This window comes from Agelaius tricolor, unplaced genomic scaffold, assembly GCF_023055355.1.
Source record: "Agelaius tricolor isolate 1412-34295 unplaced genomic scaffold, bAgeTri1.0.p SCAF_15, whole genome shotgun sequence".
NCBI lineage: Eukaryota > Metazoa > Chordata > Aves > Passeriformes > Icteridae > Agelaius > Agelaius tricolor.
In genome coordinates this window covers 9,215,860-9,243,470 of record NW_027269275.1, presented here as the reverse complement: position 1 = coordinate 9,243,470, position 27,611 = coordinate 9,215,860, and the positions used below count along the sequence as shown (strand labels likewise).

The window sequence follows — 27,611 nt, the reverse complement described above, 5'->3', positions numbered from 1 at the left end:
GGTGCAGCGATGGGCTGGGGGCAGCAAGGGATGGGGGAAGCACTTGGTCCCTTAGTTTGCATCCCTCCTGAAGCTGCCAGACCTGAAATAATGGCCCAGGAAATTGGCCATGGGCGAGTTTTGCTGTGCTCAGTGCCCGGGGACTTGTCAGTGTTGGGGAAGTGGTGAGATGGATTGGCACAGGCTTGCATCCCTCTCTGCTTAATTTGTTTCTGAATAGCAATTAATTTGGGAGTGGAAAAGTATAAATTCTTATAGACTGAAAGCTTAAATTCAGAATGAAACCCACTTGGACACTGGTTTGTTTAGTTGCTTGCAGATGAATGCTCAGAGACTAAACCTGGGACAGCAATAGGTATATGGATTTGATATGGTTAAAAAGGACAAAAAAATTCTACAATTTCTTGCCTCTTTTCATTTGAGACAGACAAGTTTGTAGAAACCTTGTCAGTGAAAGCAGTGAAACCTGGCTCTAGGTGATACCCAGCACAACCCCTGGGTAATGCAGAGCACTTCCCATACCCCCAGAGTAGACATGGTGTAGCTGGGAAAACTCCAGAAAGATCAAATGTACCTGCCTTAGCAATTTGCCTTAGCAAAGGTGGCTACCTGCAATGGAAGTCCTCAGAACCGCATTCAAGTTTCCTTGACAGGGCTCATCCCTTTCCCTCTGGGTGTCATTTTCTACTTGTGTTTTATTGACAAACATAGAAATGACAAAGTTGCAAATGAAGGTGGCAGTCATCAGCCTCACTGTGGCATAAATCATGGCGTGCAGGGTTGGGGCCCAGCTCTGTGGGATGGGGTGGCTGTCACTGGTTCCTCAGTGTCCCCACCGCTCCCTGAGGACAGGGGATGTTCCAGACTCCCGCCGTGCACACCGCGTAAACGCTGAACACAAGCAGGCACGAAGATGCTCCAGGAACACAACCGGTTTGTGTGGTGGCATGGGAGAGCGAGCAAACCCCCCGCAGAAAGCGCAGCGCAGCTGCCCATCCCGGCCAGGCCGGCCCCCCGTGTCCGCGCCCGGGGCCGCTGGGCAGCGGGCTGGCTCCGGGCCGTCCCCCGCGGAGCGCGGCACGCACAGCCCGGGGCCGGGCAGATGGCTCCTCCCGGCCGCGGGGCCCCGCTCTTCTGGGAGCGAGCCCCGCTGAGACTGCAACAACAGCAACCCGGGAGCCGGGCAGATGGTCTACTGCCGGCCGCCAGGATAATTGCATCAGCTGGTTACTCCTGCAGCCAGCGGAGCCTCCTATTTGTACCGCTCTGAAATGATACTGATTTGTTTTCGTTCTTTTTTTCCTCCCTTCCATGCCTTGTTTAAATGTATGTAATTTTTGTGAGGGATGGGCCGAGGCCGGGGGGCGGCCATCTGCCGGAGGTGTCGGTGCTGGGGTCCGTGCGCCCGCACACACCCGGCCGGCCGGGGGGCACGGCTGCGGCCTCCTGCTCCTGCACCGCGTGTGTCTCGGAGAGAGGAGCTGGACCAGCACGACCCTTTCCAGCCTTGGTGCTGCACTGCAGTCTCAGTCCGTGTGCAATACGTCTGCCAGCCTCTACCTAAATTGCTCCACATAGCCGAGCTGCCGCTCCCTGGAGCACGCCAGCCCGAGGTCTGAATACTGCAGCAAACCCCGCGGGTCCCGGCTCGCTGCCTCCCCCTCGCTGGGTCGGCACCTCGGCGCTGCTGCGGCAGGAGGGCTGCCGAGATGTCCGCCGGCGCTGCTGGAGCCGCTCTGCAGCCCTGCTCGCTCGCCTGCCACCCTCGCTCCTCCTTTTGGGCTCTTGCTTCACAGACAAAAGAGCTGCCTCTTCTAATCGGCGACTCTTCTGTTTACAGGGATTGCTGACAGGTGTGGGCTCCGCCGACTTTCTAAGACACAAAATATTTATGGCGGGTAGGCCAAGCGCCCCCGAAGATGGCTGATGTCCCTGTGTTGTGTTCCCAAGAGTCTCAGAGCTTCTGTGCGTCTTGCTCTGGGTTCCATGGGGTAGGGGCCAGGAACGATGAAGTGGCACCTGCTGTTTGCTCTGGTTTTAGCTCTCAGCATGGCACAGGTAGTTGCAGTAGTGCTGTTCTCAAGTTGCTGCTGACCCGGAGGTCCTGTAATCCCTAATAGTAGTAGGATTAGGTTTTTGTCCAGCCAAGTCCTCTTTTCCTTTTGCTTTTCATTTTTTTTCTACTTTTGCAATACTTTATGCCCCAGCTGACATACATTCTGCCTCCTCCATTGACCTTTGCCTGGGTACTCCAGCTCCTAGGAAACACTTGCCCTTCTTTTGGGAGAAGCTTGTCAACCTGGCCCTCCCCTCTATGCTGTTGTACCTGCCCCTTTGCCTTTTTTTGTGTGCAAGATTGATTTTTGTTGCTCTGAGCCTGTGTCTGGGCCCCTCTGCTCTCATTAAGCAGACAAAATCTCTCACTTCACTTTCTGGGTGTACGACTGATTTCTGTGGGGTAATTTTAAGACTTGTGTTTGTATCTGACTTTTCCACTGGCATTAAATGTGTGAAACTTGCTGAGTTCAACTGGCTGCTGTGTAACACTGCTAGTGCTGAGCTTCCCATTGGTGTTTCAGAGAGGGATGGGACATAGGGATGCACCAAGGGTTCTTAAAGCACCTGATAAATTTTATCTTTACAAATGGAGAGGGACTGGCCAAATGACACAGCTTGAGTTGCTGCAGTGCTGTGGTGGGTTCAGCTAGCAATGGGGTGGTACCAGTATAAAAATGCTGTGTCCCAATTCTGTAAAAGTCTTTATCTGCCATAAACTCCAAATCTGCAGCTGCTGGTGTTAAACCAAAACTTTGCAAATCTCCTGTTGGGCTCTTCAGGATCAGTTCTTGTTTCTTATTTTTTCCTTAGAGTCTGTAGGTGTGCATAATTATATGTATTTTTGAAAGCTCTAACTATGCCTCATTTAAACTTCTGCAAGCATCTTTGTAAGGTCAATTAAATGACTACAGAAGAAAATTATCAAAAAATGAAACAAGGGAAATGTGCATTTACCCAGATGGGGCTTGCAAGCCAATCAAAATGTTGTGTTAGCCCAACAAATAGGTTATTTAAGCAAAGTCCTACCAACACAAACATAGGAGAGTCAAGGCTAAGTGAGTTTTGGAGCAATACAGGATGTGACCCTCTCAAGTTCAGTTATCAGGATTGCACAGGTTGAGAAGATGGGCCTGATTTTAAGGTATACTTGCAAATGCCATTGGAAGGATCCTGATAAAAGCACTCTGAGCTGAATTTTCAAGTATTCCCCCCAAAATTCAGTTTGGGGTCTGAACAACTGCACCACTGGGTTCTTTTATTTACACAATTTACTTGAGTAGTGCCAAAAAGTCAGTAACAGTGAGGCTGGTACAGCTCTAAGAGAAGGGAGATGTGGTGGTGTACCCTGAAGAAGGCACAGGGGAGGCTGTTTTCTCCTATGGTCACACGTGTCCAGCTCTGGGGAGGATCTAGGCAGGAGTGGCTCTGCCCACCCTGGGCCTGGCAGGGCTGTGACCTTGTTCCTGGCATGGTGTGGAGCAGCATCCGGCCCTGGGACAGGGGACAGGCCCCAGTGAGAGCCAGCACCAGGGCTGGTGGATGCACTGAGGGCTTTGGAGAGGAAAAGCACTGATGCACTCACGGGCTGAACACTGGAACTGCAGTTCAAGAACTGATTCTGCTGCACTGAATTAAATTCCTATTTAATTCCCATCGAAGTTAAAAGCAAAACTTCTAAGTAGCTGGATTGGCCCAGTGTGCTCACAGTCCCTCTGCTGCTAATCAAAAGCAATACTCTGTTGCTAATTTGAGAAGATTTTTTTTTTTTTTAAAGTAGCTTAAAACAAGAGGAAACTGTCACATCCTGAGTGATATCCTGTGTGCTACAGCAGTGTTCTTACTGCTTAGTGATCAGAATTTCAGCTTAAGGGAATGAAATCCAATCCCTGTAAAAATTAATTTTCTTTGTGGAGATCTTGTACTATTGCACAAGGTATTTTCTGATGGCAAAATGCAAATCTAAAATCTATATCCAAGTGAACAAAACGATTAATTAAATTAGCTGACTGGAGGAAATTCAGAGGACACTGAGTTGTTGATTTGATTTTAGTAAATTCATTTTAATATGTGAGATTACATTTTTAATACTTGAAGTTATCAGTGTTTCACAGTGCAGTTAATTATTTCTCAGACTGTATATGTTCAAGACCACAGATTTGGTATCCAGTGCTGCCTGAGTGCTGCTGTGCTCTCTGCCATTGACTGCCCCCCACTCTCAGGGAGCTGCAATGCCCAGTCCTGCCAGGCAGCTTTGAGGGCTGCTACTTTTGATTTACATTTTTTGGCTTGGGGTTGTTCATGGAGGGCTTGGGCAAATGTCTGTCTTGGGCAGCACTGTTCCTGTGTGAGCAGTGGCAGGGAGTTCAACACTGAGCCACAGCAGGAGATCTGAGCAACTTCTGGGGATGGCAGCAAAATTCCTGCCTGTGCCACCCAGGAGCTGGGTGATTGTCTTTCTTTTATTTTCCTTTTTTTCCTTCTTTTATTTTTTTCCCCTTTATTTTGGCAGCCATCTGCTGTGGCCAGCTTCTTTGGCTTGGGGAGATGAGACTGCTGATTCCCAAAGTGGCCAGGAGGGAAGAAAGTCAACAACTTTGTCCCCTTCCTGCCTGCAGGGGCAGTGGGGCTGGCAGGGTGGCTGGCCAGGTGGGCGCTGGTGGCACGTGGTGCCTTCTAGCTTTGTACACCACAGGGAGAAAATCTGCCCAGCACTCTGGTTTGCTCATTCTTATGTGGTGTGAGCGGCCAAATGACAGAGGGAACAAATGGGAGTTTTGGTATCTTGGCAAAATGCTCTGCGACCTAGCAGACATGCCCTCTTTGCACACCCAGAGCCAGAGAGGCCATCAGCCTGCACTGCTCCTGTCCCACATGGCTTCTGGGTGTACAGCACAGCAGACCTTGGGATTATTTCCCCAACACGAGTGAGCATGTGACACCAAAGGTGTCAATCAAAAAAATGCTGACCTAGCAGGTTTTAATTTGAGAGCAAGTATGTTTCAGCACTATTGTGTTTTACCCCTTAGCTGTGCTCAGAGCTGCTGGAGCCCTCTGTGCTGACTTTGGCTGTGACACTTCTGTGTGACCATGGGCCTGTGAGTGGCCTTCAGCGTCTCTGAGTGAGCCCTGCCTGTGGAAAGAGAGGCAACAGCTAAAATTAATTTGGCTCTGCCCACAGCATCAGGGGGTGATTTACTCCTATCTTTAGTATTTGAAGTCAAACTTAATGGAGATGGATATGTTGACTCCTCTCCTTAGTTATTTATTGCCTTTGCACCCTGGGTATATCTGTTAAGGCGTATATTTGCATTGCTACTGGGAAGTTTGCAGTATAGTTAATTTTTCTGGTTTATATTTGATATGAAACAGCTACATAGCCTAAAACACCTGGAGAACACAAATCTTTTAGAAAGATGGTAAATAACATTTTTTATTAAGATAAAAAGAGCATTAAAAGGGAAGAGGAAGATGCTGCCCATGTTAATATAGGTGTGGGTGAGTGTGTGTTAGCCCACAATAAACAATGCTGGGCATTAGCTGGGTTACAGGGATAGGTTTGGTGGATGCTGAGGATGTGGAGAAGGGAGGATGGTGAGCCTGGCTGCTTGGTGGCTGTCCCCTGGCATCCCTGCCCATGCAGGCAGGGTCATGCAGCTGCCCCTGCCTGGCACCACAGTGCTGAGCTCTTCTTCCAGCACTTTGATTCCAGCATAGCAAGGACTACCTGCTGGGGAGCAGGGAAAGGGGCTTTCTGTCAGGTTACAAACATGGCTGTTTGTTTGGGTACTTTGGTACTTTTTTATTTATTATTAATTCCTTCTTGTCTATTAAGTTGAGAGTGTAAATGTTTAGCAATGATAGGTGTTTAGTAACTTGAGACACTGTTGCAACTCTTGAAGGATGGTATTTCTGGTTTTGAAGCCTTCAGCTGTTGGAGCAGGATAATGTAAGAAAGCTCATCTGCCCCAGGTGATTATCCTGCCTTGCCATCCCAGCTGTAGATTTGGGTGAAAATGATCCTTTGTCTATTGCAAATTTTTGCCTGGCAGGACCAATTGTACATCTATAAACCATCTTATTGGAAAAGCCAACTGTAGCCAGGAAATGACTTTTATGTTTTGAAAAGTATTTGTTGACAGTGTAGAACCTGATTGCTAAATAAAAAATTCTAAATAGATCCCCAAATCAGATGCTCTCTAGGAAAAAAAGAGGTTGCAGGTATGTGTACAAACATACATAAACACCCAGATATATTTATGCTGTGAATCTATGATAGCTCCTAAACCAAACCCCAAACAAGTTATGTTACCAGATGCCTGGTTGGAGACACCACTGAGCTGATACATATTGGAAAAATACTATTCTGGCTGGTTAGCACAAGAAATATCTATGTTTGGGATATCTTTAGCTGTTTTCTTAAGATGTGGTGAAGATTATTGGTTAAAGCTTTGACATCTAATAATGGTTCACCCTTCCATGCAGGCATATTCACTTTGACTCTTGAACATCTGTCCTTTTCTCACCTCATGCTGGACACACAGACAAAGGCTGTGGGTGTTGTTCAGGAGTGATAATGTCCTGTGGGGGTGGGTAGAGGAAGGGATGCCGTGAAGAATATTTTTCTCCTTGGGTTTGTGTGTTTAAACATAGATCACCAAGAGCTCTCTCAAAAAGTACAATTGTTCTCACTCCCCCCCTCATAGTGCAGCCACCGTGCTGTGGATGAGTGAGGCTGGGTGGTCACAAAGTGTATTTATAGCCAGCATTTCCTGTTCTTGTCCAATATGCAAATGTTAGATTTAATTAAAAGAGAAGTAATTTTTATTCAGAATTATCTGTGCCTCTAGAAACAGAATGACTTGAGGATTAAGCTCATGATAAAACATGAATGATTGAGAGATTATTGTATTGGGGGTTTATTTATTTATTCTCTTTAGAAATGAATCTTCTGTCAGACGGAGTACCTCAGCATTGTTTTCTGCTTCCCTTGCTCACTGGGATCCCTGGGCAGGACCTGCTCCTGCAGAGGAGCTGAGTGTCCCAGGTAGCAGAGATCAGCAGTGGCACCACCAGTGCCAACACCCTCTGCAAGCAGGAGGGCAGCACCACCCCTGCCAAAGATGTGCTTCCTCCTCCTCCTCCTCACGGGTGCTTAGGAGAGGCTGAAATTGGCCTAATGAGGGTGGGCAAACAGGAACTGCTTCTGGGAAGCAGTGGGAGGATCCAGACTGATAAATGATTTCAACAGGATAAATACATCACTTTCTATCAGTCTCTTCTCATTTGGGAGCAGGTCCATCTTTTCTTCCCTTCGTTAAGCTCAATTAAGTGTAGAAAGACAAGATCCACCCTTTTCATCTCAAAAGTTTCAGAATAAAAAATTAGGCTGATAGGTGAGCTCTTATTTTTCCTGTCTGTCCGGTGGGATATTTTCAGAAAATGTTCATAATATATATTTAAGCTGCTTTCCAACTCTCTGGTAAATGATTTTACTTTTTAAGCTCTCAAATTTTATTAAATTCAAATTTTTGTTCTCATTTTAGTCTATAGAAGTGCAAAAGACATTTTTGAAACCATACGCTTTCTGGCATTTGAAATGAATTATTTCCAATCCCTATTAGGTTAAAAAGAAAATAATCTGACTCACATATGTGAGTCAGACTCCAAGATTTAGGAAAACATAGAATGCAGGAGGCAACGGCATAAATAGTTGGAGACTAATTCCATGCTATGTATTTAATGTGAAATATTTTGTGAGCATGTGGATCCTATAGCTTGATCAAAGCTGTACATTATGCTCTGTGAATGAAGAGTTAATGTTAATAGCTGGGGTAAAACATGTTTCTAGCTTTACTCTTTTTCAACAGTCAAGTGAAAATTCTCCTAATGTTTTATTACAGCAAGAGTTGTATGATATTTTTTCTTTCTTGTTAAATTTCTGTGATGTTTCCACCCTCTCCCCCAGTGGCAATGTTGAATCTTGTTTTATAAGAGAAGGATCATTACATATAATCAAGTAATTTAAACAAATGATCTCTTAGCTCAAGGAGACATATACTGTAATATAAACTTGCTGAAATGAAAAGCTGCTGTTCCAAACCATCTCACTGTATTTTTTAGTTATTAAAAGCTCTCTCAGCCCTGGCTGCCAGAAGTTTAGGGTTTTTCACTGATTCCATACCTGTTGGCTCGTGTTTTGATGACAGCACACCAGTGATGGAGGTATTAATCTGCCTTGTTCCAGTTCAAGTGTAAAGGGTCTTAACTTGCTGCCTTTGAATAAGGTGGTACTACAGCCCCAGCTATTGCAGCACCCTGCTCCTAATGACCCTTCAGAGGTGCTGTTGCCTGCAAAGCCAGCTCTGGGTGGTGCTTTTCAGGTGCTACAGACATACCAGGCCTGTGCAAGGTGCACTGCTGCTGGAACAAAAGGGCTTTTTGAAAGATCTCTTAAGTTATAGATTTGGAATCAGGAAGGTTGTTTTCTTCAGATGTACCTGTTGAGAGAGAAAAAACAGTGACAAAAATGTAGCCAACTACAGCCATTCATTCCTGCACTTCCTCATGGGACTGACTGGTGGGACATCCAAAATGTGGGGAAAGAAGGGTGAAGCTGGAAAGGGGGTGCTGGGAGTGAGCTGATGTACTTCCTGCCAGCCCTGGAGTTGCTTTCCAAATTCTCCCCTCCCCTCTTGGTCATTTCAGAGTGTGTGTCACATTTCTGAGGGTGCCCAGTGAGCAGTTGGGCTGTACATCATTACCCTGCTGCTGCTTTTAGGATCTCGTTACTTCCATGTAAATAAGTGATGAGTCTGGTTAGAAGAGAAGGCTTCACTCCTAATTCCATTGATGCCAATAGCCCCAGACCAGACTTTTTAAAGCAATCTCCAGGTTCAGCTCAGTTGGGGTAAGTGAGGTTTTTTAGGTGATTTGTGGTCTTGAACAGCATTTATCATATATGCATAGATATGGAAAATACTTAATTTAATCAAAAGTGTACTAAAATTTAAAATGCAAGTGTGAGTGAATGTCTGTAGATGATTATTTTAAGACCTGGAGGTTTTTTTTTTCCTCAAGGTTCAAGGAATTAGAACAAGTGTTAGCTCTGTCAGGTGTTCTGTACCCTGAAAAGATGAACAAAAATGTCGAGGCTCAGTTCATGGTTCGACAGAAGCCACTCACATGTCCTATTTTTGAAAGTTGATTAGTAATTCTCTCGCCAAAATACCAAACCCTGACTTTTAAGTAGGACTTAAGGTGCTGTATAATGTTAAATACCTCAAGCTTTCTAGACTTTTATATGGTGAAGCAGGTGGTGAGCAGGCATAGAGAATGTGCTATTGCTCTGGCACTCAGAAACCAACATGCTCACCTTGGTGCCAGGATGTCTGTTGAAGTGACCAGTGTGCAAGTGCAACGTTGCTCATACTTGAAGTAAAATATTCCAAGTTTATCTGAAAAGCTGTGTAAGAACACGCTCCATCCCCCTGAACTTGAATCCAGGAGATGATTTTAGTAGTCTGCAGGGAAATGCAGGCTGAGGTGTGCTCAGGGCTGCCTAGAGGCAGTGCAGGGAGTTAAGCTGTGGCACAGAGCTCACCAACAAGGTACCAGCACCAACCAGAGCACGAGGCAGCCTCTGGCATGGGCAGGGAGGGCTGATGCCAAAGGACTGCCAAGGGAAGAGCTGGAAGTCAGGGGCATGGCCAAGCCTCACAGAACTTGCAATGACTGTTGCATGTGTTTAGAAGAAACTTTTTGTCTGCTGCTTCCTAGACAGTCACAAAACCTTGCACTAACAAAAAAGAATGAGCTCACATTTTTAGACAGATTGCTTGCATGATGGAGGAGGATGGAGGTCTGGGCCTTTATGGATGACAGGGCTGGCTTTCTGATCAATAGGAAGTTTTATATCCACTTGAGTGGCACTCACCCTAAGAGCCCATCCCTGAAGGCATCAGCACGAGGGGAGCTTTCCCAGCACACGCCGTGCCCGGAACTCGCGCACCACGAAGGGACGGCGGCGGTCGATCCCTCTCTGCCACGCAGCTCTTTAGGCAGCTCGTTTGTCACAGGGCCTCAAAGTGCTTTCTGTAGGCATGCAGGCATGGCCAAAGCAGGGCTGCACCATGAAACATGAGTAAACATGGGCCAAGTATGAACACAGCTTGCATTTACTGTACAATTTCCATAAGATTCTACCAGGAAATAAAAAAAAAAAAAAAAGCAAAATCTCATTAAGAGGGAAAAATAGAAGTGCAGGTAGGAAATACATTCAGCTGTCATAAAAATTTGTAGAGGAACTCTGTTTCACTGACCCTTTGGCTATGGATGAATTTTGCCTGGAAAAAAAAACATTAGTACAGCTAAATGGCCCTGTTTGTCCTGACTGTTAATTAATTATCTCAGCCTTTTTCATAGCACTTAGGTTGGAAGGAAGTTCTTTGTTTTAAAAGGTAGGTGTTTTTGTGCTGGTATTTTTTTTCTATTTCAGTTTGGCTTTTATTGAGGGAAGTAGGGCTATTTTCATTCTTCTTTCAAGCACCATTCATTTAGTCCACTGAAATTGAAATACAAAACTTTATGGAAGTTGTATTTCTTAAGTAAACTTCTGTCAACATACAGGCTTGAGCCATGTGTGGAAACCCCCACACCCTGTTTCTGAGGCTTAGCAGCACTTGTAGGAGACAGGACTTAGGGTCTTGGCAGTCTTCCTCGAGACAGAAGACCAGAAATCAAAACAAGCAAATAAATATGACAAGGAAATGTTGCAGAACACAAAGCCCTGACAGGAACACTTGTAGTAGAGGAGCAGACACAATAATAGTTTACCTCCAAGAAAAGATGTTTTGACTTAATGTTATTCCTCATGGTCTCTGCCTGTAGGAGAGGGATTTTAGCAGCTCTGGAGGCAGAGGCTGAAGGGGCTGGTGGCCTTATGAAGGGGAATGAGGTGTTTGCTTGTGCTCTCTTTTTTTCCTGCAGATGCATTGGGAATCACTGTCCCAAGCATTGCCTTTATTCTTAAAATGGGCCTTTCTTTTTCATGTCACAGTTGCACATTTTGCTGTTCTGTTCCTTCCTGGCTCCCCAAAGTTGCAGAAATTAGTACTAGTGAGACTACTTCAAAATACTCACTTGACACCTGCCTTGCATTTCTGTGTGGTGGCGTTGACACAGGCAGATGGGCAGGGGACATGGGCAGAATGGACATGACCATGCAGTGAAAGCAGGTAAACCCCCCTCCAGGGCTGCCTGGAAAACTCTGTGGGCTCCTGGAGGAGAGGTTTGCTCAGGCTTGGGTTTAGTTTTGCTTTGGTTGCATCATGCCTGAATATTCACTCTTGGTGGAAGCAAGATAAGTACGTGTCCCTTCAGCATTTTATGAAACAAAGTAATGCAGATATCTATAAGTGAGACATGACATGAAGCGTACAGATAGTAAGTTTGGAATAGTTCTGGGAGTTAAGAATTTACATGTCTTTATTAATTATTAGATGTTATTAGTGAGTGACTAAGGAACTGGGAAGCTCTAAGCGTTCTTTTGAAGTAGTGTACCCAAATTAGGCTAAATAAATAAATAAATCTAAAAATGTTGGGGAATGTCTGCTCTAATGAATTTTCTAAATACACAAATCACACTTATTAAATCAGTGGATCTTTTAACTGTAAAAATATTATTACTGTTACACTAGGGAAATCCATTCAGAATTATAAAATATTTGGAAACTCTTTCTATGTTTCATTTCAGTGGAAGGGTTGTACATTTAATAGGAATAAAAAGAAAAAAGTATGCTTTGGGATAAAGTTTTAAAAGCCAGCTTTTCCCCTTTCTTTGTGTGTGTGCCAATTTTCAATAAGAGCTGTGTTCTCCTTTTAGTGTTGTTTAAAAACTACACATATAACAAGATGTTGAAATTTCTTTATGGTATGTTAGCACTAAGGACAGGTTGTTAAGGGGTTATAAAAAATATTAGTTTCCACTTTATGGTGGTTGTGTTGGTTTTTCTGCAAATTAAATTTAATGCTACAAAGGGTATATGTCATATGTGCAACTTTCTCTCCCTCATTATAATTTCTATCACCTTAATGCAGCCAACAAAGCCTGTCTTTCTAGTAGAAGAATCTCAGCTGGAGAATTCCCCTCAACCTGTGTAATAAAATTCTGCAGCAGAAAAGTGTGGGGCATCCACTCACGTGAATCAAAAGGAGGAGGCAGGATTCTCCATGTATTAGCTTTGCTCCTGCTTTTATTTATCCTTTTATCTATATTTCACTTTACATTTTATACTATTTGTGTTTTCCTTCATTGAAACATTTAAGCTCATGTACAAATAAGAGAGACTTTACTGTTAGTGTTTAAGAGGCAGTACAGAAGAATATATTGTTTTATTATTAAAATACAATTTACGAACCAGAAATGATCATAGATGCAAATTTATACTTTGCACATTTTTTTTCCTTAATAAGAATATGTATATTTTCATCTGGGGAGAAAGCAGCATTAAAATGAGCGAGCCTGGGGAGCAGTGCCACACACACAGGCACACACACACACACACTTGCATACACAAAAGAGCCACAGCCAGGGATTGCTGGGGAAAGCAGCTCCTACCAGTGCCTGGTGAAACCCAGCTCTCTCCAGAAACGCTGGAGCTGGGCTGGCCTGAGCCCCTGGGCTGGCCCGGGACAGCAGCAGAGAGGGAGCACTGACAGCCTGGGGTGCTCAGCACTTCAGTACTGGCCTTCCTGAGGAGGGGAAATAACGCCACTCACCACACGGGTTTTTTCAAGCCCTCCTAGCTCTAATTAAAATGGCTGGTCAGGAAAAGCCTCCTCTCTTTTCCTTTTTCTGTGCTACCTACACTGCAAACATAGTTGACTAGTGAAACAACTTCCAAGTTTGAAGGATTTGCAGTAAAAATTGGTGTATTTTTTTAGGCTGAGGTGTGGAAATCTGGTCAAAGACTTCTTTTCAGCTGTGATTAATAGCCCTGGGTGCTGAATGGGGTATTTGTGGAGGGGAGTGTGATGCTAAACAAAGTGTTTGGTGCAGCAGCTCTGCTCCTGCTGGAGCTCTCTGCAGCTGGGATGACGGCTTTAGGCATAATGTAGTAAAACCTGCCTTGAAGAATTATGAAGTTAGAGACTAAAACTTGTGTAAGACTAGAGTTGGTTGTGTGCTTTACAATTTCATCAGTGTCCCTCAAGGTAGTTGCTTGCTGTTTAAGTAATTTTCTGTTCTTTTTATCATATTTGCAAGTGTGAATTTTTCATCAGTATTAAACTCTCTACCTCAAACCTACATCTGAAAATTGGGGTTCCCTGCCATCTGGAACTGCTCAGATCCTGTGAAATAGGAGATGTTGCATTGGCTTCTATTGGGTCTGGATGAAATCAACAGTGGAAAAATAGCTGTGAAGTGGAACTTGATTTATGGTGATGAGATGAGCTGGAGAGCTGACATCAGCTCCTTGTCAAAGGGAAAGGAAAAGTCTACTTTCTGTCCATGGCAGTAGGGTCTGAAGGGATGTGGCTCTTGGTCTAGCCACAGCAGGTTGGACAGTGTTGTTTTTGTGAGTTTTTTATTACAGAACTGCAGGTGGTTGGATGGGTTTGACTAAGCAGAATGCAGAAGGGTGATCCCCATTAGTTGCAATGGGGAGCAGCCTGCAGTTTGAGGCAGGCTGTGCTCAGTCTGCTCATGTACCTAAATCTCTATGTGCTTCACAGGTAATGTAAGGAGCTGTGGCCCCACTTCTCATCTGCAGATCCTTGCTATCTGCTTCCATTCTTTCTGGGTTTGGTTCCTGTTTCCATACATGTAGATTATTTTAGAACAGTCCCCTTTCTTTGTGTCATTAGCCTGTGTTAGGTGTTAACCTTTCAGCATTCTTATTAGGTGTCTGAATACAGGGCCAGCACAGGTAAATTTATTAGGTGTCCTGCTAAAAGAGAAACTTTATAACCCTCATGTAAAAATATTGCTCTTCCCTTTCTTTCCCCTGCCTTTTTTTTTTTTTTTTCATTTCTTTTTTCTTCCCCAGAGAAGCAAAGTTTTGCAATAAATCTGACTTGGTGAGACCCTGCATTCTCTATGCAAAGCCCAGTGTTTAAATTTCATGATGTTTTGACTCGATTTTGAAACTTCATTTCATTGCAGCCCTTTTGTTATGTTCAGGAAACAGGCAAGGCCTTTCTGGCATCCCTTTGGCCGGTGCCATCCCCTCCAGCTGAACTCTGCCATGTGCACCTTGTCTCTGCCAGCTGCAAGTCTCAGGTCTGCTGTCTTCCAACACAGCCCCATGTGTTTGCAAACATTGTTTTGGGTGGTACCTGAGATTTGTGTATCTTCACTTGGTGTCTGTGCTCAGAAGTGCGTAGGGGGTAGCAGAGCCTTCACAGTGCAACTTCTAAACCTGAAGTTTGGAGGAAGGTGTAAGATATTGCAATTATTTGAGTAACACCTTTGTTATTGCACTTGCTGACCCACGTCTGGTCTGTTACTTGCATCATCACCATCATGTTGTCTTTGGGTAAGCTCAGCCTGCTTTTGGCATTTCTAGCAGATCAGAGGATCACTTCACAACTTGCAAATTTGACTCATGGTTTTGAAGCCCTGGCCATGAATTGTAGAGGTGTTAATCTTCCCTTTTGCTACTTTCCTTGCTTTGGTTTGGTAGGGTTTCAACATATAAACGTTTCTGTCACCCGGTTGTATTACAAATGGAACAAGAGTATTTTAACCCTTGGTTTCTGAAAAAAAATCTGATTTTATGAGCAATGTGGAGATTGCTGGATTCACCTGTTTTGTTTCACTTGAGCTTTAAAAGTGCCTGCTTACTCACAGTAGATCTATTTTTGAAAGAAGGTGCAGACACTATGGTGACAGTTGCCTTAGAAATGGATGTACCAATGCAGAGAGGAGGGTGCCCACAGGCAGCTGGTGCTTTGTGTCCCTGTCCATGGGAGCTGGCCACCCTGTGCCCCATCTCCTCGTGTATCTCCACCTCCCTCACCACCCCTGCCTATGTGTGGTGTGGGCTGGGGCTCAGCCCAGCTGGAGCAGGTGAGGGCAGGGGCTCTGGGTGCTCCATCCATTTCCAGGGGAGCTCATGGCAGATGATAGGTCTGGGGCTGCAGGATGTCTGTGGGGCATCTGTGCCAGGCACCAAAGGGCCATCAGCAGGATGGGTTCCTTGAGCTGGGTAGGGTGCACTCCACCAGTCTCATGGCCAGAAACTCCAGGCAGAAACAGAAGAAGAAACCTCCAAATTCCTGAACATTTCACAGATTTAATTGCAATATGTAGTATTTAAAGAAAAAAAAAATCCACCTTGTCCTTTAGGGATTAACATTTGATGGCAAGCTATAAGAACCGTGAGAGTATTGATCCCAAATGTGTTATGGGGTGTGTGTAGGCCCAGTTTTAAGAACTACAAGCTTAATCTATTGCATGTATAAGATGTTGATCTTGACTGCAATGTGAAACACTGACTGCATTCTATTACACCTAACCCTCGTATTTATTTACATAATAGATTTGGATGGGAAATATCTGTCTCCAGTGAAGTATGTGAATTAGAAACACAAAAAACTAAATATGAGCACTGGGAATAAATACACCCTGGCTTGTGAGTCAGGTGTGCAGTCTGTGGGAAGGGCTGTGATTAGCCATTATGTATGTCCTACAGTCTTTCTTGTCTCAGTGAGATGAGATTTTTATTTACAAGGCTCCCTTTCTCTGGCTGCAGTTCCATTAAGTTTTGCTGTAGCCTTGGAAGAGGCAGGCCCGTTAGCTGCACACAGATTTACTGTGCGAGTTTAAGCTAATGGATACTTATCAGGCAGGCTGTATTTGGTGATCGTCCATCATTTGCTCATTAAACAGTGTATCTAAGTGATTCTCATTTCCTCCCTGCCATGTCTGGAAAGGAGGAAACTAGACACATTACGATGGAATATTAATGTCCTGGAGGATTTAGCCACCCATAATTAGATCTCCTTTGCATAAACCTGCTACTGTTACCTTATTTTGTTGTTTGTCTTGTTCTCCTTAATCACCTTCACATCTTTTTCTGTTCCTAACGATCTTTTTTCAGTTTCCCTTTGTAATTCTGTCCCATTTGTCTTATCCTTCTCCCTTTTTTTTCCTTTCTTTTTTTTTCTTTTCCTTGACCTAGTGAGCACAGCAGTCTGGGTTTCCCCACTCCTCCCTCCTTCACACAAAAAGGCTGACTTTGCCAGCAAAACCCACAGTCTCTGCCAAGCCCTATTACTGACTTTGGAGAAAAGCAGCTAGAGAACTTGTGCAAATTTAGGCTCTGAACTAGCTAAATAAGCCATGTCAGTAAACCCTCTTGTCTTATTCCCTGGCCTGCTGGCTCATGAAAGGACTAATACATAACAGTCCTATTTAAGGTGGAAAAAACCCTTGTTGGCCAAGGGCCACCAATGGCTGGATCAGCTGCTCACTCAGGAGAGAATGGGGAGGTGGCTCCGGAGCTGTGAGCGATTGTGCCAAGGACCATGCCCTGTTCCCATGGGGGATCCCAGCCTAGGGCATGGGCGAGGAATTCACCATTGCCTCTCTGGGGATGCCCTGGTGTCCCAGTGCTCCTTCCCACCAGCCAACAGGGCCAAGCATTACTGAAGCTGAAGGGAAATGATCACACAAACAAAATGCCTTGTAAACATGGGGAGACCTGAGAGGAATCCTCTGGGGAAGTTGAATTTCCAAGGGGAGTGAATTGGCTCAAGTAGCTGGTATAAAGCACAGCCAGCAGCTTCTGCCAGGTACCTTTTTCTCCCCGAATGTTGGTACGGAGGCACCAGGGGGATTTCCCTTTCCTTTCTAGCTGCAAGGTACTGTAAATGCGTCGGGATACGCTCACAGGCGTCTATTCTCAGCTGACTGGCAAAGCCCCTCGAAACTGCTGTTTTCCTGCTGATTGTGAGGGTTTCTCTTTGCACAGTGGCGGGAGAAAGCCCCAGCTGCTGACAAAGAGGGGCAGCCTGGTTCCTGGAGGAGGCGATGCCTGGCTCGGGGCCGGCTCTGCGCCCTGCAGCGCTCCCGGGCAGCGGCTGCAGCTCTGCCGCAGCGCCGCTGCATTAATAACAAATGGGGCTGCTCCTCATGCTGCTACTTCTCCCCTGCTGCAGGGTTTTGTGTTTTGCAGGCTCTCGTCTCGCCGATATTATGGGGAATCTTATCAGGGAGCATCTAAGGAGGAGAGAGGGAAAGCCTTACAGCAAACTGGGAGGTGATGTGAACAGGAAGGGTTGGCTGGCTTCTGTTCAGAGTAGCCATTTCCAAACCTTTACCACTGCTAGTTGCGGTGGCAGTTCCCGGGGCTGTGCAGGGCTGACCCTCTCTGGGCAGCAGTGGAGCAGAGGTGTTCTCTTCTTTCAGTCTGCAGCTCTCCGAAGATGGGCTCTAGATACACGCAGGAAACACCAGGCTATTTAAAGTGTAAAGGTTATTAACACCCTTTGTGCTCCTGCCATGCCAAGCAGCTGGAAAGTGACTGCTTTACAATCCCCAATCCACAAAGTTTTGAGCATCCTCAGCTCCCTTTGACTTTGTGGAAATGGGAGCTGCTCTGCATTTTGCAGGATTAAGAGCACTGTATCAAATCCCAGGCTGCCAGTGCTGTGGGATGAGTCGTGGCACATGAATGGTGGTCGGAGGGGGCTATTCTGTGTCCTGTGTTGATTTGGGAGCATTTAATTGCATGTGATGGGAGGGATGGAGCAAAGGCTGGGTAGGACAGCACAGAGTTGTGTGTCTGAAAGTGGCAAAGGAGCCTGAAGATTAGAGAAGATCACGGAGCTCCTGCATGTGAGTGCCGATAGCTAGGGCAGGAAAAGATGTGATTAATGTGTGACTGGCTTACAATGCGGCTTGGTGCTGGAGTATTTCTCTAGAGGGAAAGCTGTGAGTCCTGACACGTACATTACAGCTAATACACAGGCATCAGTGAGACTTCCCTGGCTTCAGCTGAGAGTTCTGTCACCAACAAAATCTAACGAAATTCTCCAAACTAAAAAAGTGGCACCAGCATTTTGTGCATTCAAGGTATTTTGTACCTGGTGTTTTCTAAGGTTGCTGGCAGGTGAGGGAATGGCCCTGATCCTGAATGCAGTGCTTGGTAACAGCCTTGTTCCAGGAAAGTTCCCCCCTCAGCTGTGGGATGTGCTTCTAACCCATTAGATTTCTCAGTAGTTCCTCATGCTCTCACGTTCCTGACGTTTTCGTTAGCAAACTGTGGTGGTTTTGTATTATGGGAAGTGTTAAACTGGTCCTTGTGGTCCTTGAAGCCTGTGTAATAGGATAAGGGAGCATACACATGCCATCTGAATTACTGAGGGGCTGTTGCTCACTTGTAAAGCTTGATTGCATCTAGAAATCAACATTTGGTGCAGAAGCATCTTACTTTGATAAGGTTAACTTCTTTCCTGGGAGTGATAAAGTGTTAAATAAGCACTGTGACTGTGAATGGAGTTCAGGTAATAGTAGCCCCATAAATAGATGTTCTCACTCTTAAGGGAATGGATGCTGAATCCTTTCTGAAGTTTCTCTGAGCACAAAGAACTGAAATCTTTGAGCCTGCAGCACTTGTGACCTAGCAATTAAATAAGCATCCTTGGAGAACATCTGAGATGAGCGGGCAAAATGCAAATATTTGGCATGTGCAGGAGTGCTGTATTGTGATGTTGCCATTGCCCACAGTTCTTCTCTATGTAAGCTGTGTGCTTATTCTGGCTCTTGCATTTGGGCCCCACAGTCAGCTGGAGCAGAACACAGGTCTTGTCCAGGTATGACAGCAGGGAGTCCTCCTGTGCTGGGGCAGAACAGCAAGGGGAGGCAGATGTGTCCTTCCACTGCCAGCAATGACATCCCTGTGCCAGGCCTCAGGTGGGCACAGGGTTAAGTCTGCAAACTTAACCATCTTTTGAGCTAACAATAAGAATTTCAATGATGCCAGACCAAGGCTATTTTCAAGTCAAACCCAGCCTTCCTGAAGGTATGAAATGGCTCCAAAATTTCAGGAGATGCTGAGCCTTCACCCTCTTTGTCGCCAGGATTCTTGAAAAGTACGAGATATCCAGTTGCTTTGGAAAATCAGGGTTCTCAGTGTTGAATGGTGCTGCTGTTCCCTGTGGTTTTCCCAAGCTGCAGGGTGTTTCATGCATGTGGGTGGCTCCTGCCCATGCTAAACATCAGCCTTGTGGACTTGGGTGTCCACACATTCAGAGTGATTTACTAGCTCAGATAGAAGTGTCTAGTCCTTGACTTGGGTAGCTAGAAGTATGTCTAGCATGTCTCAAAATGTATTTTCCTGCTAATGAAAGGGGAATTATTCTTACTCTGCAGTGTATTTTGAGAGTGATTGTGTTGAATGCTTTGTACATCTTCCCTGGCTTTGTTTTGTCCATTACCACAAGTTAAGTAACAGCAGGTGAGGGAATGGCCCATCACAGTGATGCTGATACACATGGTCACCTGAGCAAACCTAGATTTCAAGGAATGATGACAAAAATATTAAAAAACTGAAAATTCAGCTTAAGTGAATCATTCTCTGGCTAATATTATGGACTAGGAGTGTTTTTTACTTCCTTCTCAGTAATGAGACATGGAAATCCCTTCACAGCCATAGTGACCAAATCTCTTCTTGGGTCCACTATGCCCTGCCAGGGAGGGCTTGCCAAGTCCTAAGGCAGTCCCCAAGGGGCCTGTCCCCAGATGGGGTCTGTGGGACTCCTGTGCCCTCTGTGAGCAGCATCATGTCCCCAGATCTCCAACCAGCCTGGGAAGCCTCCTCCTGCTTCCCTATGGCTCCAGGAACAGATATGTGCAACTGAGAGCAAATTTCAGCTGCAAATGCTCGGCTGTTGAAGTTGACTTTAGGAAGAAGAAAACATTTTATTTCCTTCTGACTTCCATGGCTTCTGCTCACTGCTGAGGTTGAGGAAAAGCCAGCAGTGACACCATTTCAAATGCTGGCTCCTTAAATAACCATTTATGTCCAGAAGATTAGGCAGCCACAGAGGAACCTTGCAGCTCTTGGTTTTATGCCCATTATAGAGAGGGAGCAGAAGCACATGGAGTTTAGTGTCTTCCTACAATTACACTTGCTGTCTGTGACAAAGCCTGTTCACCTCTCTTTTGCTTCAGCCTCACAGACACCATTTCCCATCAAACCTTTGGGGCTTCTTAATGGGTGTACAGGCACAGTCCTTTGGTCTTTCTTTTCTAGATGGGGCTGCCTTTGCTCCTTGTTTCCCTCTGCCCACTGCCTAGCTGGGTGGATGGATGGATGGGCAGGTGAGGATCAAGTGCTCAAGTCAGTTGATACTGTAATCCCTCTTGGAATAGCTGTTACTTTTTCTTGTAGTTTAGCCTTTGAAAGATGATGTTTGCTTAAAAGAATGAGAGGAAAAATGGAAAAGCAAAGGGAAAGGTGGTGGTGGTGGTGTGATCAGCAGCTGCAGGGTGATGTGTCTGTGCCTAAGCTCATGAGGCTCCATCCCACTGGCCTCTTCATTCCATGGATATGTAGCTCTGTCAGCTCTGTGGTGGGTCTGTGCAAATTGAGGGGGAGAACCTGAAACCATGACTGTGATAATATAAAGTGAATTTCAGTGCCGTGGCCTCCACGTGAATGTTCTCTGTCCCCTTTTCAGTCATTAGGGAGCAAAGCAAATTAATGCCAACAGAGGCTGATTCAAACCTTTGCCCTCATTTAAGGGATTCCAAAAACTGTGGTTTTGTTACGTGCTGGAGCCAACTGCCCTAGAGCAGCTCAAGGACTGGAGCAGTCTTTGGTGTTTAACCAACATGAAAGTCAGTGTTTTGCTAAAATTGTCAATGACAAGTGCAGATCCATATACTACTCCTTGACTAGGACCAAATTTATCTCTTTTATGTATTTTTAGCAGACTGGGGTTTTTTAATCTCTTTCCAAGACAAAATGTAAAGAAATAAAAAAAGCCTCAGCATAAAAGTAGTAGTGTAAAAAAACCACTCTTCAAGCAAAACAACCAAAAAGTAGTCAAGGATAAAATAAAATTAAAACATTCCCCTTGTCTGTTTTGAGTAAGGTACATGAATTTCCAACTTGCTTATTTAGTTTTGGAGCAAAAATCCTCCCAGGTGTATATAGTTTTTGATGTTAAAATGAGACATGCATTTGTGTAAGACTGAAATGGTATTTCGGATAACTGCATCCAGAGTTTTTCTATTAAGAGATGGGTCAAAATGGGAACAAGATGGTGGCTTAGAGAGCACAAAATGGTAGGTGAGCCCTCAGGAGGGAGCACAAGGCAGCCAAGCTGGCTCTGCCACCGCCAGGGAATAGGACCAATAATGGCTTCAATAAGCTTCTAGCTTTGCCTCTTGTTTTTCCTCTGTCATTCTGGAATTTAATATTATGTGACATGGCCTTTATGCTAACATAGACTCTGAAAAAAGTATAGCCAAGACTCAAGTATGATTTCTCCAAAGAAATGGTTGAATTTCATGCTCCTCCATTAATAAACATACAGATTTATGAAACCAGAGTGCCCTTCTTTGGAGCACACATTTTTCTATGGTTTGGACATAAAATTACATTTATCAAGGCATTGCCTATGTAAATTATATTCTCTGTTCCTAATGCCGTATGACGTTACCACTAACATCAACTTAATGCCAGAATTCTGCACTGGATTGGGGGGAAAAATGTAAGGAAAGCATAAAATCAAGACTCTTGTGATACAAATGTCAGTGTAAATATTCACTGGAGCAGGCTGGCCTGAGCTTACAGGGCTGGTCAACAGGGGTTGGGTTGTGCTTCTGGCTGTGCAATGTGGTTTGGATTCCAGTTGTAGAATTCTCTAGAATGTGCATTTGAATCCAGCATAACTTAGTTGAAAGGGTAAGCAATTGTTCAGTGCATGGAGTAAATAATAATCAGAAAATAAAGATGTATAATTTAAATTTGTTTGTTGTTAGGGTGATGGAGTGGGCAGGTGACCATGATAAACTTTTGCAATTCAAAAGAAGAATTTCTGCAGTTGCTGCTTTCAAATGCCCAGTCTGTCATTAGTATAACCAGCACTGATTTCAGTACCAGCAGAATCAGGCACTTTTTTGCCTGGCTTGTTGTTGGCTGTTCTTAGTTATTTTTAAGAATGTAAAAATCAAGTGGAGTTTTTATAATTGTTAACAGGCAGAAGGTTTTAGCTATGTCACTTGCAAGTGCTGAGCACTGGCTCTGACAGTCTTCACAGCATTTTAAAAGCAGTTATTTGTGACTGCCATATCACAGAACATGTTATGCATCAAAATAGTATTTTTTAATTCTGAAAAATCCCTGAAGATACCACTGGGTTCTGAATATGGCAGATGTATGTTAGGATGACATAAGTCAGGCAATTTTTCCTTCACAGGACAGTTCTTTACTATGCTCTGTTGAAACATCCATTTCAAAAACAACCTCTATATTTACAATGGCAATTTTGCACATGCAAGCTGGAAATGTACAACATTTCAAATATGAATTCTTACCAGGTAGTGGTGTTTAAATGTCTATTAAAATTTCACATGAACTTACTGCCACCCGTTCAGGAAGAAACTGCAAACACAAATCCCATATTTAGGTTAAAAAGTAGGAAAAATCTCTTTACTAAATTTCCACCTTATGAATTATTTTATAGAAAGCAGTAAGTTCTTTTTCAGCAGTGGAGAAGTCTGTTTTAATACTTAATGTCATAGTGGACCTAGTTTTCTGATGACTTTGCTTTCCAGTTGGTTTGCTTTAGCAATCACAACTTATTTTTGTTCTTTTTTCAGTTGAAGAGGGTGAATCTTCAGATTTTGCTTTGACCTGGGACTCGTCAGTGACTCAATCAGGTAAATATTTTAGGTTCTTCTGATTGCAAAAACTGCCAGAAAGCTGCCAGGCTTTTTACAGGAACTGTATTTTGTATGTCACATTCCTGTCTCAAATCCAAGACTACCCACTGCAACACAATTTTTATATCAGTTCCATATGGTCAATAAAATCTATTACACACAGAGACTAATATACTCTTATCCTCCAGAGAGCCATTCTTTCTTCTTGTGGGCACACTGAAACGGGTTGTGATTTCTCCAGTATAACCACTTTGAAGTTTTCTGCAATGGGCACTGTTACACATTCATTCCAATCTAATTACATAAAAGCTGCTTTAATAGGAATTTTAAGCCTTGGTCTCAACTGGAATGTGTGTATTTCTCCTCTCTGAGGAAATTGCAAAGTACTGTCAGGGCAGGAGAATAAAAGTGGTACATCGCCATGGTAGAAAGATTTAAAATTTGAATGAGCTTTTGGTCTGTTTGACAGTGATAAACATGTGTCTGAAGCTTGTTCATCCATGTTAGGTCAATAATCTGAATAAAAAGAGGCTCAAGAAATTGAACAGGATAAATCAAGTTTGTCTGTGTAATGTGTATTGATAACACAAGCATGAGGGTAAGTGTCAAATTAGTTTGTGGCTAGTTTAAAGTAACTAGCCACATCTCAGTCTGTGCTCCATGTAAAGATTATTTTGCTGTCTGTTTTTAACATTTATGAGATGTTCAGAATATTTTTGATTTTGAAGACAGTAAGTCTGTTTCTGTGCTCTCTCCACATTGGACTGTGCAATGGTATTCTCTTAAAAGCTCACCAATGATATGGAAACAGCTGAGAAACTGAGCAGTAATATGAAAACTGACAGTGGTATTGCATTTCTGGTTAGATGGATTTTTTAAGAGTCAGGGGGACACTTTCCTACCACAGTGAGCGTGAGCATCTCTCTGGTCTCAAAGGCATGAGCTGCCTTTGCATGGCACTTTGTGGCCTTTCACATTGTACCCACTGTGCTCTCAGATGCCTCTTCTGGGGCACTGGGTGCATCTTCTCTGGGCACTCTGGCTGCTTGGAGGAGTTTGTTTTCACTAGTCTTTGATAGCAAATATTGCTGCTGCTGCTGCAAACCCCCAGCTGTGATGTGGAAGGCCCCTTTGTGCCTGGAGCTAACGGTGCATGAAAAGAGCGCTCGCCAGCTCTCTTGCTTGACCTTCATCTCAAGCAGCACTGCAGTGGAGTTACTGGTGTTATCATCTATCACAAGTCTGCAAGTGTATTACATTCAAAATAGCCTATGGTTCAAAACAATGACCAAAAAACTTTCTGTGCACAGCAGAGTTAATTTGGGGTTGGTATTGGTGACTATGCCTTAAGTGAAAGACAGACTGTGAAAGGCTTTTACCAAGTTAGTTGAGTCTCCATTTTTCTTCATTTATTCCCACAATTACAGCTCTCATTCAAGATGTCGGATGTGGGAGAAATGTATTGTATGCATGATTTATGGCAGCTTTAGGAAAATGTGTGTTAATTGGGGGGTTTTCTTAACACATTTAGTAGCTACAGATGCCAGTCTTGCATGTGTATAAAGATGTGATATCATATCCTGTCAAGTTGGGATGCAATACATAGCACAAAAGTTGCAGGTTGGAATATGATTGAGGAACTATACAGAAAAAGCTTAAAAATCCCCAGTTTGTGGTGGTGTGGCTGTGTGGAGTCACTGGCTCTTGTGTGGTGTGGCTCCACAGCTATATTCAGTAACTGAAACCAGTCCCTCAGTCCCAGTGTGCGAGACTTTCATTATGTTCTTTTATGATCTTCCTGTTTGCATTAGCTTCAGTAGTGTGATGTTGAAGTTCAATAAAGGGTGAAAAAACATGCTTCAATTTCTTGTTTCATGTCCCTTCCTTCCCTGGCCCAAAATGACAAAATTGCCTCCCCTTCCTTAACTCCCCGAAAGGAAAAAAAACCCCAAAGGCCAAACCTGGGACTTGTTAACTCTGAAACATTTGCCAGATGTTTCAAATTAACATATTTCTCTCCCTCTTTCTCCTGTATGTGTTTGTACATCTCTGTGTGTGTGCAAACACATACAAAATGACTTCTGAAAAATTCTGTTGGCACTCTGCACAGCTGCTGTGGGCTGGGGGAGTCATGGTCCCAGGGTTGGGATGGTATGTAGGAACAGCAAGAGCTGTTACAGGTAGAGTGTAAACTTTAAGCTTTTAAAAAATATATAAATATATTTTTCTACTAGTGAAAAAACTATATAGGTGCATCTGTGGGGAAAAAAAGGAGCTTTTGCTGCTATATTTTTAGTTCATCTAACCAGTAGAAGCTATTCTGAAGAAAATTTTTTGTGACATGAGTTGAGTCTGCAGTCATGGGTCTTGTCTAGGTGGCTCTGATGACCATCTGTTCTTGGTGTGCCAAACATGGGGCTCCAAGCTCAGTGTCTCCTGGGGGAGCGTCTCTGCTTGTGACACGTACTGAGGGTGCACAGCCTGCACATCCCATCCCTGCACACCATGGCACTGGGCAAGGGCTGCTCATGGGAGCTGCTGAGTGCAGCCCATGGAAATTTGGCTGTGAACACTATGACAAAAGAAATCCTGTGCTCAGATGGGTCTGTTTGGTGCTGGCTTGGTGCAGGACCATCCTTTTTCCTCTGGCAGAGTGTGTGCACAAGTTGCTGTCTGCTCTGGCGTAACTGCTTGTTCCTGGTAAAATCTGCCAAGGCAAAACCCTTTGCAAGATTCCAGCCCGTGCTATAGTTGCACTCAGGAATTTATTCCAGTACTTCAAATACAGCTAGAAATAGCTTAATTTTTTTTTTTAAATAACAACGACTTAAAGGCTGTGCATAATAACCTAGAGAATCAAAACAACATAGAAGGGGGCAGAGGCTGCCCTTGCACCAGGGTGAGTAATCTGAGTGTCCACCAGTACTGTTTAACAATGGGCATATAGCAAATTTCCTTCCTCTTCAGGTTTTGTAAACATCTTTTCCTTAATGTAAAAGGAAGAAAAAAAAACCCTTTTCCTTTCCTCCCTTAATCCAAGGACTTAGTTTGTTGTTGAATAGCTGGTCAGGCATGTTTTGCTGCCTAAGAGGCAGAGATGTTTTCTGTTCCACAGGAACAGTGTAGCTGAGTAGTTCTTCTCCCTGCTTTCCCCCCCCCAACCCTTAACACACATGCAGCCCCTTGCAGCCTGTCTGTCCTTCTCCAGAAGTGTCACTGGGGTTGGACTGGGCAGGGCTGCTGGGGGCCAGGCAAGTGCCCACCTCTGCTCTGCTAAAGGGGTTCTGGCTTCTTCGAGGCCAAGACAAAAATAAGGTTCAAAACTCGCAAAACAAAGGTCTGGTCACACAATGCTGCATTTCTGTTGCAATACATCACCAGGGTATTATCTTGAGGAGCAACAAGGGACATTTTTAAAGTAAAAAGTCTTACTAAATATATAGAGAATTTAAGGCATTTTAAAGACCTATGAAAGCATTTTATATGGGAGTTGCTGGGGAGTTTCTCATTAGCCTGACTGTGAGGCCCCAGGGAATTTTGGCTGAATTGTCTGGGGCAAACAGAGCAGATTCTGTCTTCTCCTCAGGAGCCTGCAGACCTAAAAGCCTAATTTTTTCTTTGTGTCTGCTTTTGAGGTAGTTGAAGGTATCTTGTTTTTCTCTGCAGCTACATGTTACAGTACTGATCAAGAAAGAGTTTTGGAAATAGGGAACAGTGGACCATGTCCTGAGTCCTGGGGACAAATGGCCCTGGGTATGTCTCTGTGCACGAGTGTTTGCAGAGCGTGGGGGTTCTCTGCAGTGTTTGCAACAGGAAAGGCCTCTCAGTGCCCAACCATCCATTAGCACATAACATTAGTGTAATTCAATTATAACATTCCAGAAATCATAAAAATAAATTACAGGTTGGTATTCCCTGCTTTCCCCATTAGCTCCAAATTTCCTGTCCCTGCCACCGAGCTCGCAGCAGCAGCTGGGCACACGTGTGAGGGACATGTTAACACAGCACAGCATGGGGAAAAAAAGCAAACCACAATATTTTAGGACACAGATATTTGATGTTTTTCTGTTAAGATTTCTCCCCCGTGCTTTTTTTATGCAGTACACCATTTTAGATTTTTAATTGCATTCTGCAATTTCTTTTAAAGTTTCTCCTCTTTCAGGGGAAAGAAAAGGGGAAGCAGCAGCTTTTCAGAAATGAACCACAAAATAAAGGAAAACCATCCTGTGGTCACTCATTTTCCTCTCTTATGCTTTGCATGGCATCTCCCAGCTATGTAAATCAAAATTTTCACTTGGTATCTCTAGAGGAGCAACATCTTGACACAATTTGGAGACTTTCTTTTTCTGCAGGGCTACCAGAGCTCATGCTGGGGTGTTTTTAATGCTGTCTCTGCTGCTAGGGGCTCGCATTGCCTGTTCCCTCCTGGCTGTTCCCTCTGTTCTCCTCCTCTTTCAGTCTTCTGATCTGGTGCTGCATTGTCTGTTCCCAGTGTTGAAGGTTTCTGTTCTCCTCTGTTCTGTAAGTTGGGTTTAATTTTGGCTTCTTGGGAAAGCTGGGGTCTCATGAAGCAAACAGAGACTCACTGCTGCAAGTATTCTTGCCTTAATTTTTTCCCATTTTCTGTTTATTGAAATAAGTGACAGAAAATGTG

At 44.2% G+C, this 27,611-nt stretch overlaps 1 protein-coding gene across 5 annotated transcripts in view; it reads left to right on the top strand.

Moving 5' to 3' along the window:
• ZNF423 (zinc finger protein 423) overlaps positions 1–27,611 on the top strand; it is a 281,081-nt gene that overhangs the window by 72,587 nt on the left and 180,883 nt on the right. For 2 of the 5 annotated variants that reach the window (XM_071440356.1, XM_071440357.1), the window contains exon 3: positions 22,895–22,954. In XM_071440356.1, the coding sequence (XP_071296457.1) occupies positions 22,895–22,954 (60 nt within the window). Of the gene's footprint in view, positions 1–16,679; positions 16,748–16,787; positions 16,924–22,894; positions 22,955–27,611 lie in introns of those variants that run through there. The other 3 variants (XM_071440353.1, XM_071440355.1, XM_071440359.1) reach the window with 3 other exon arrangements.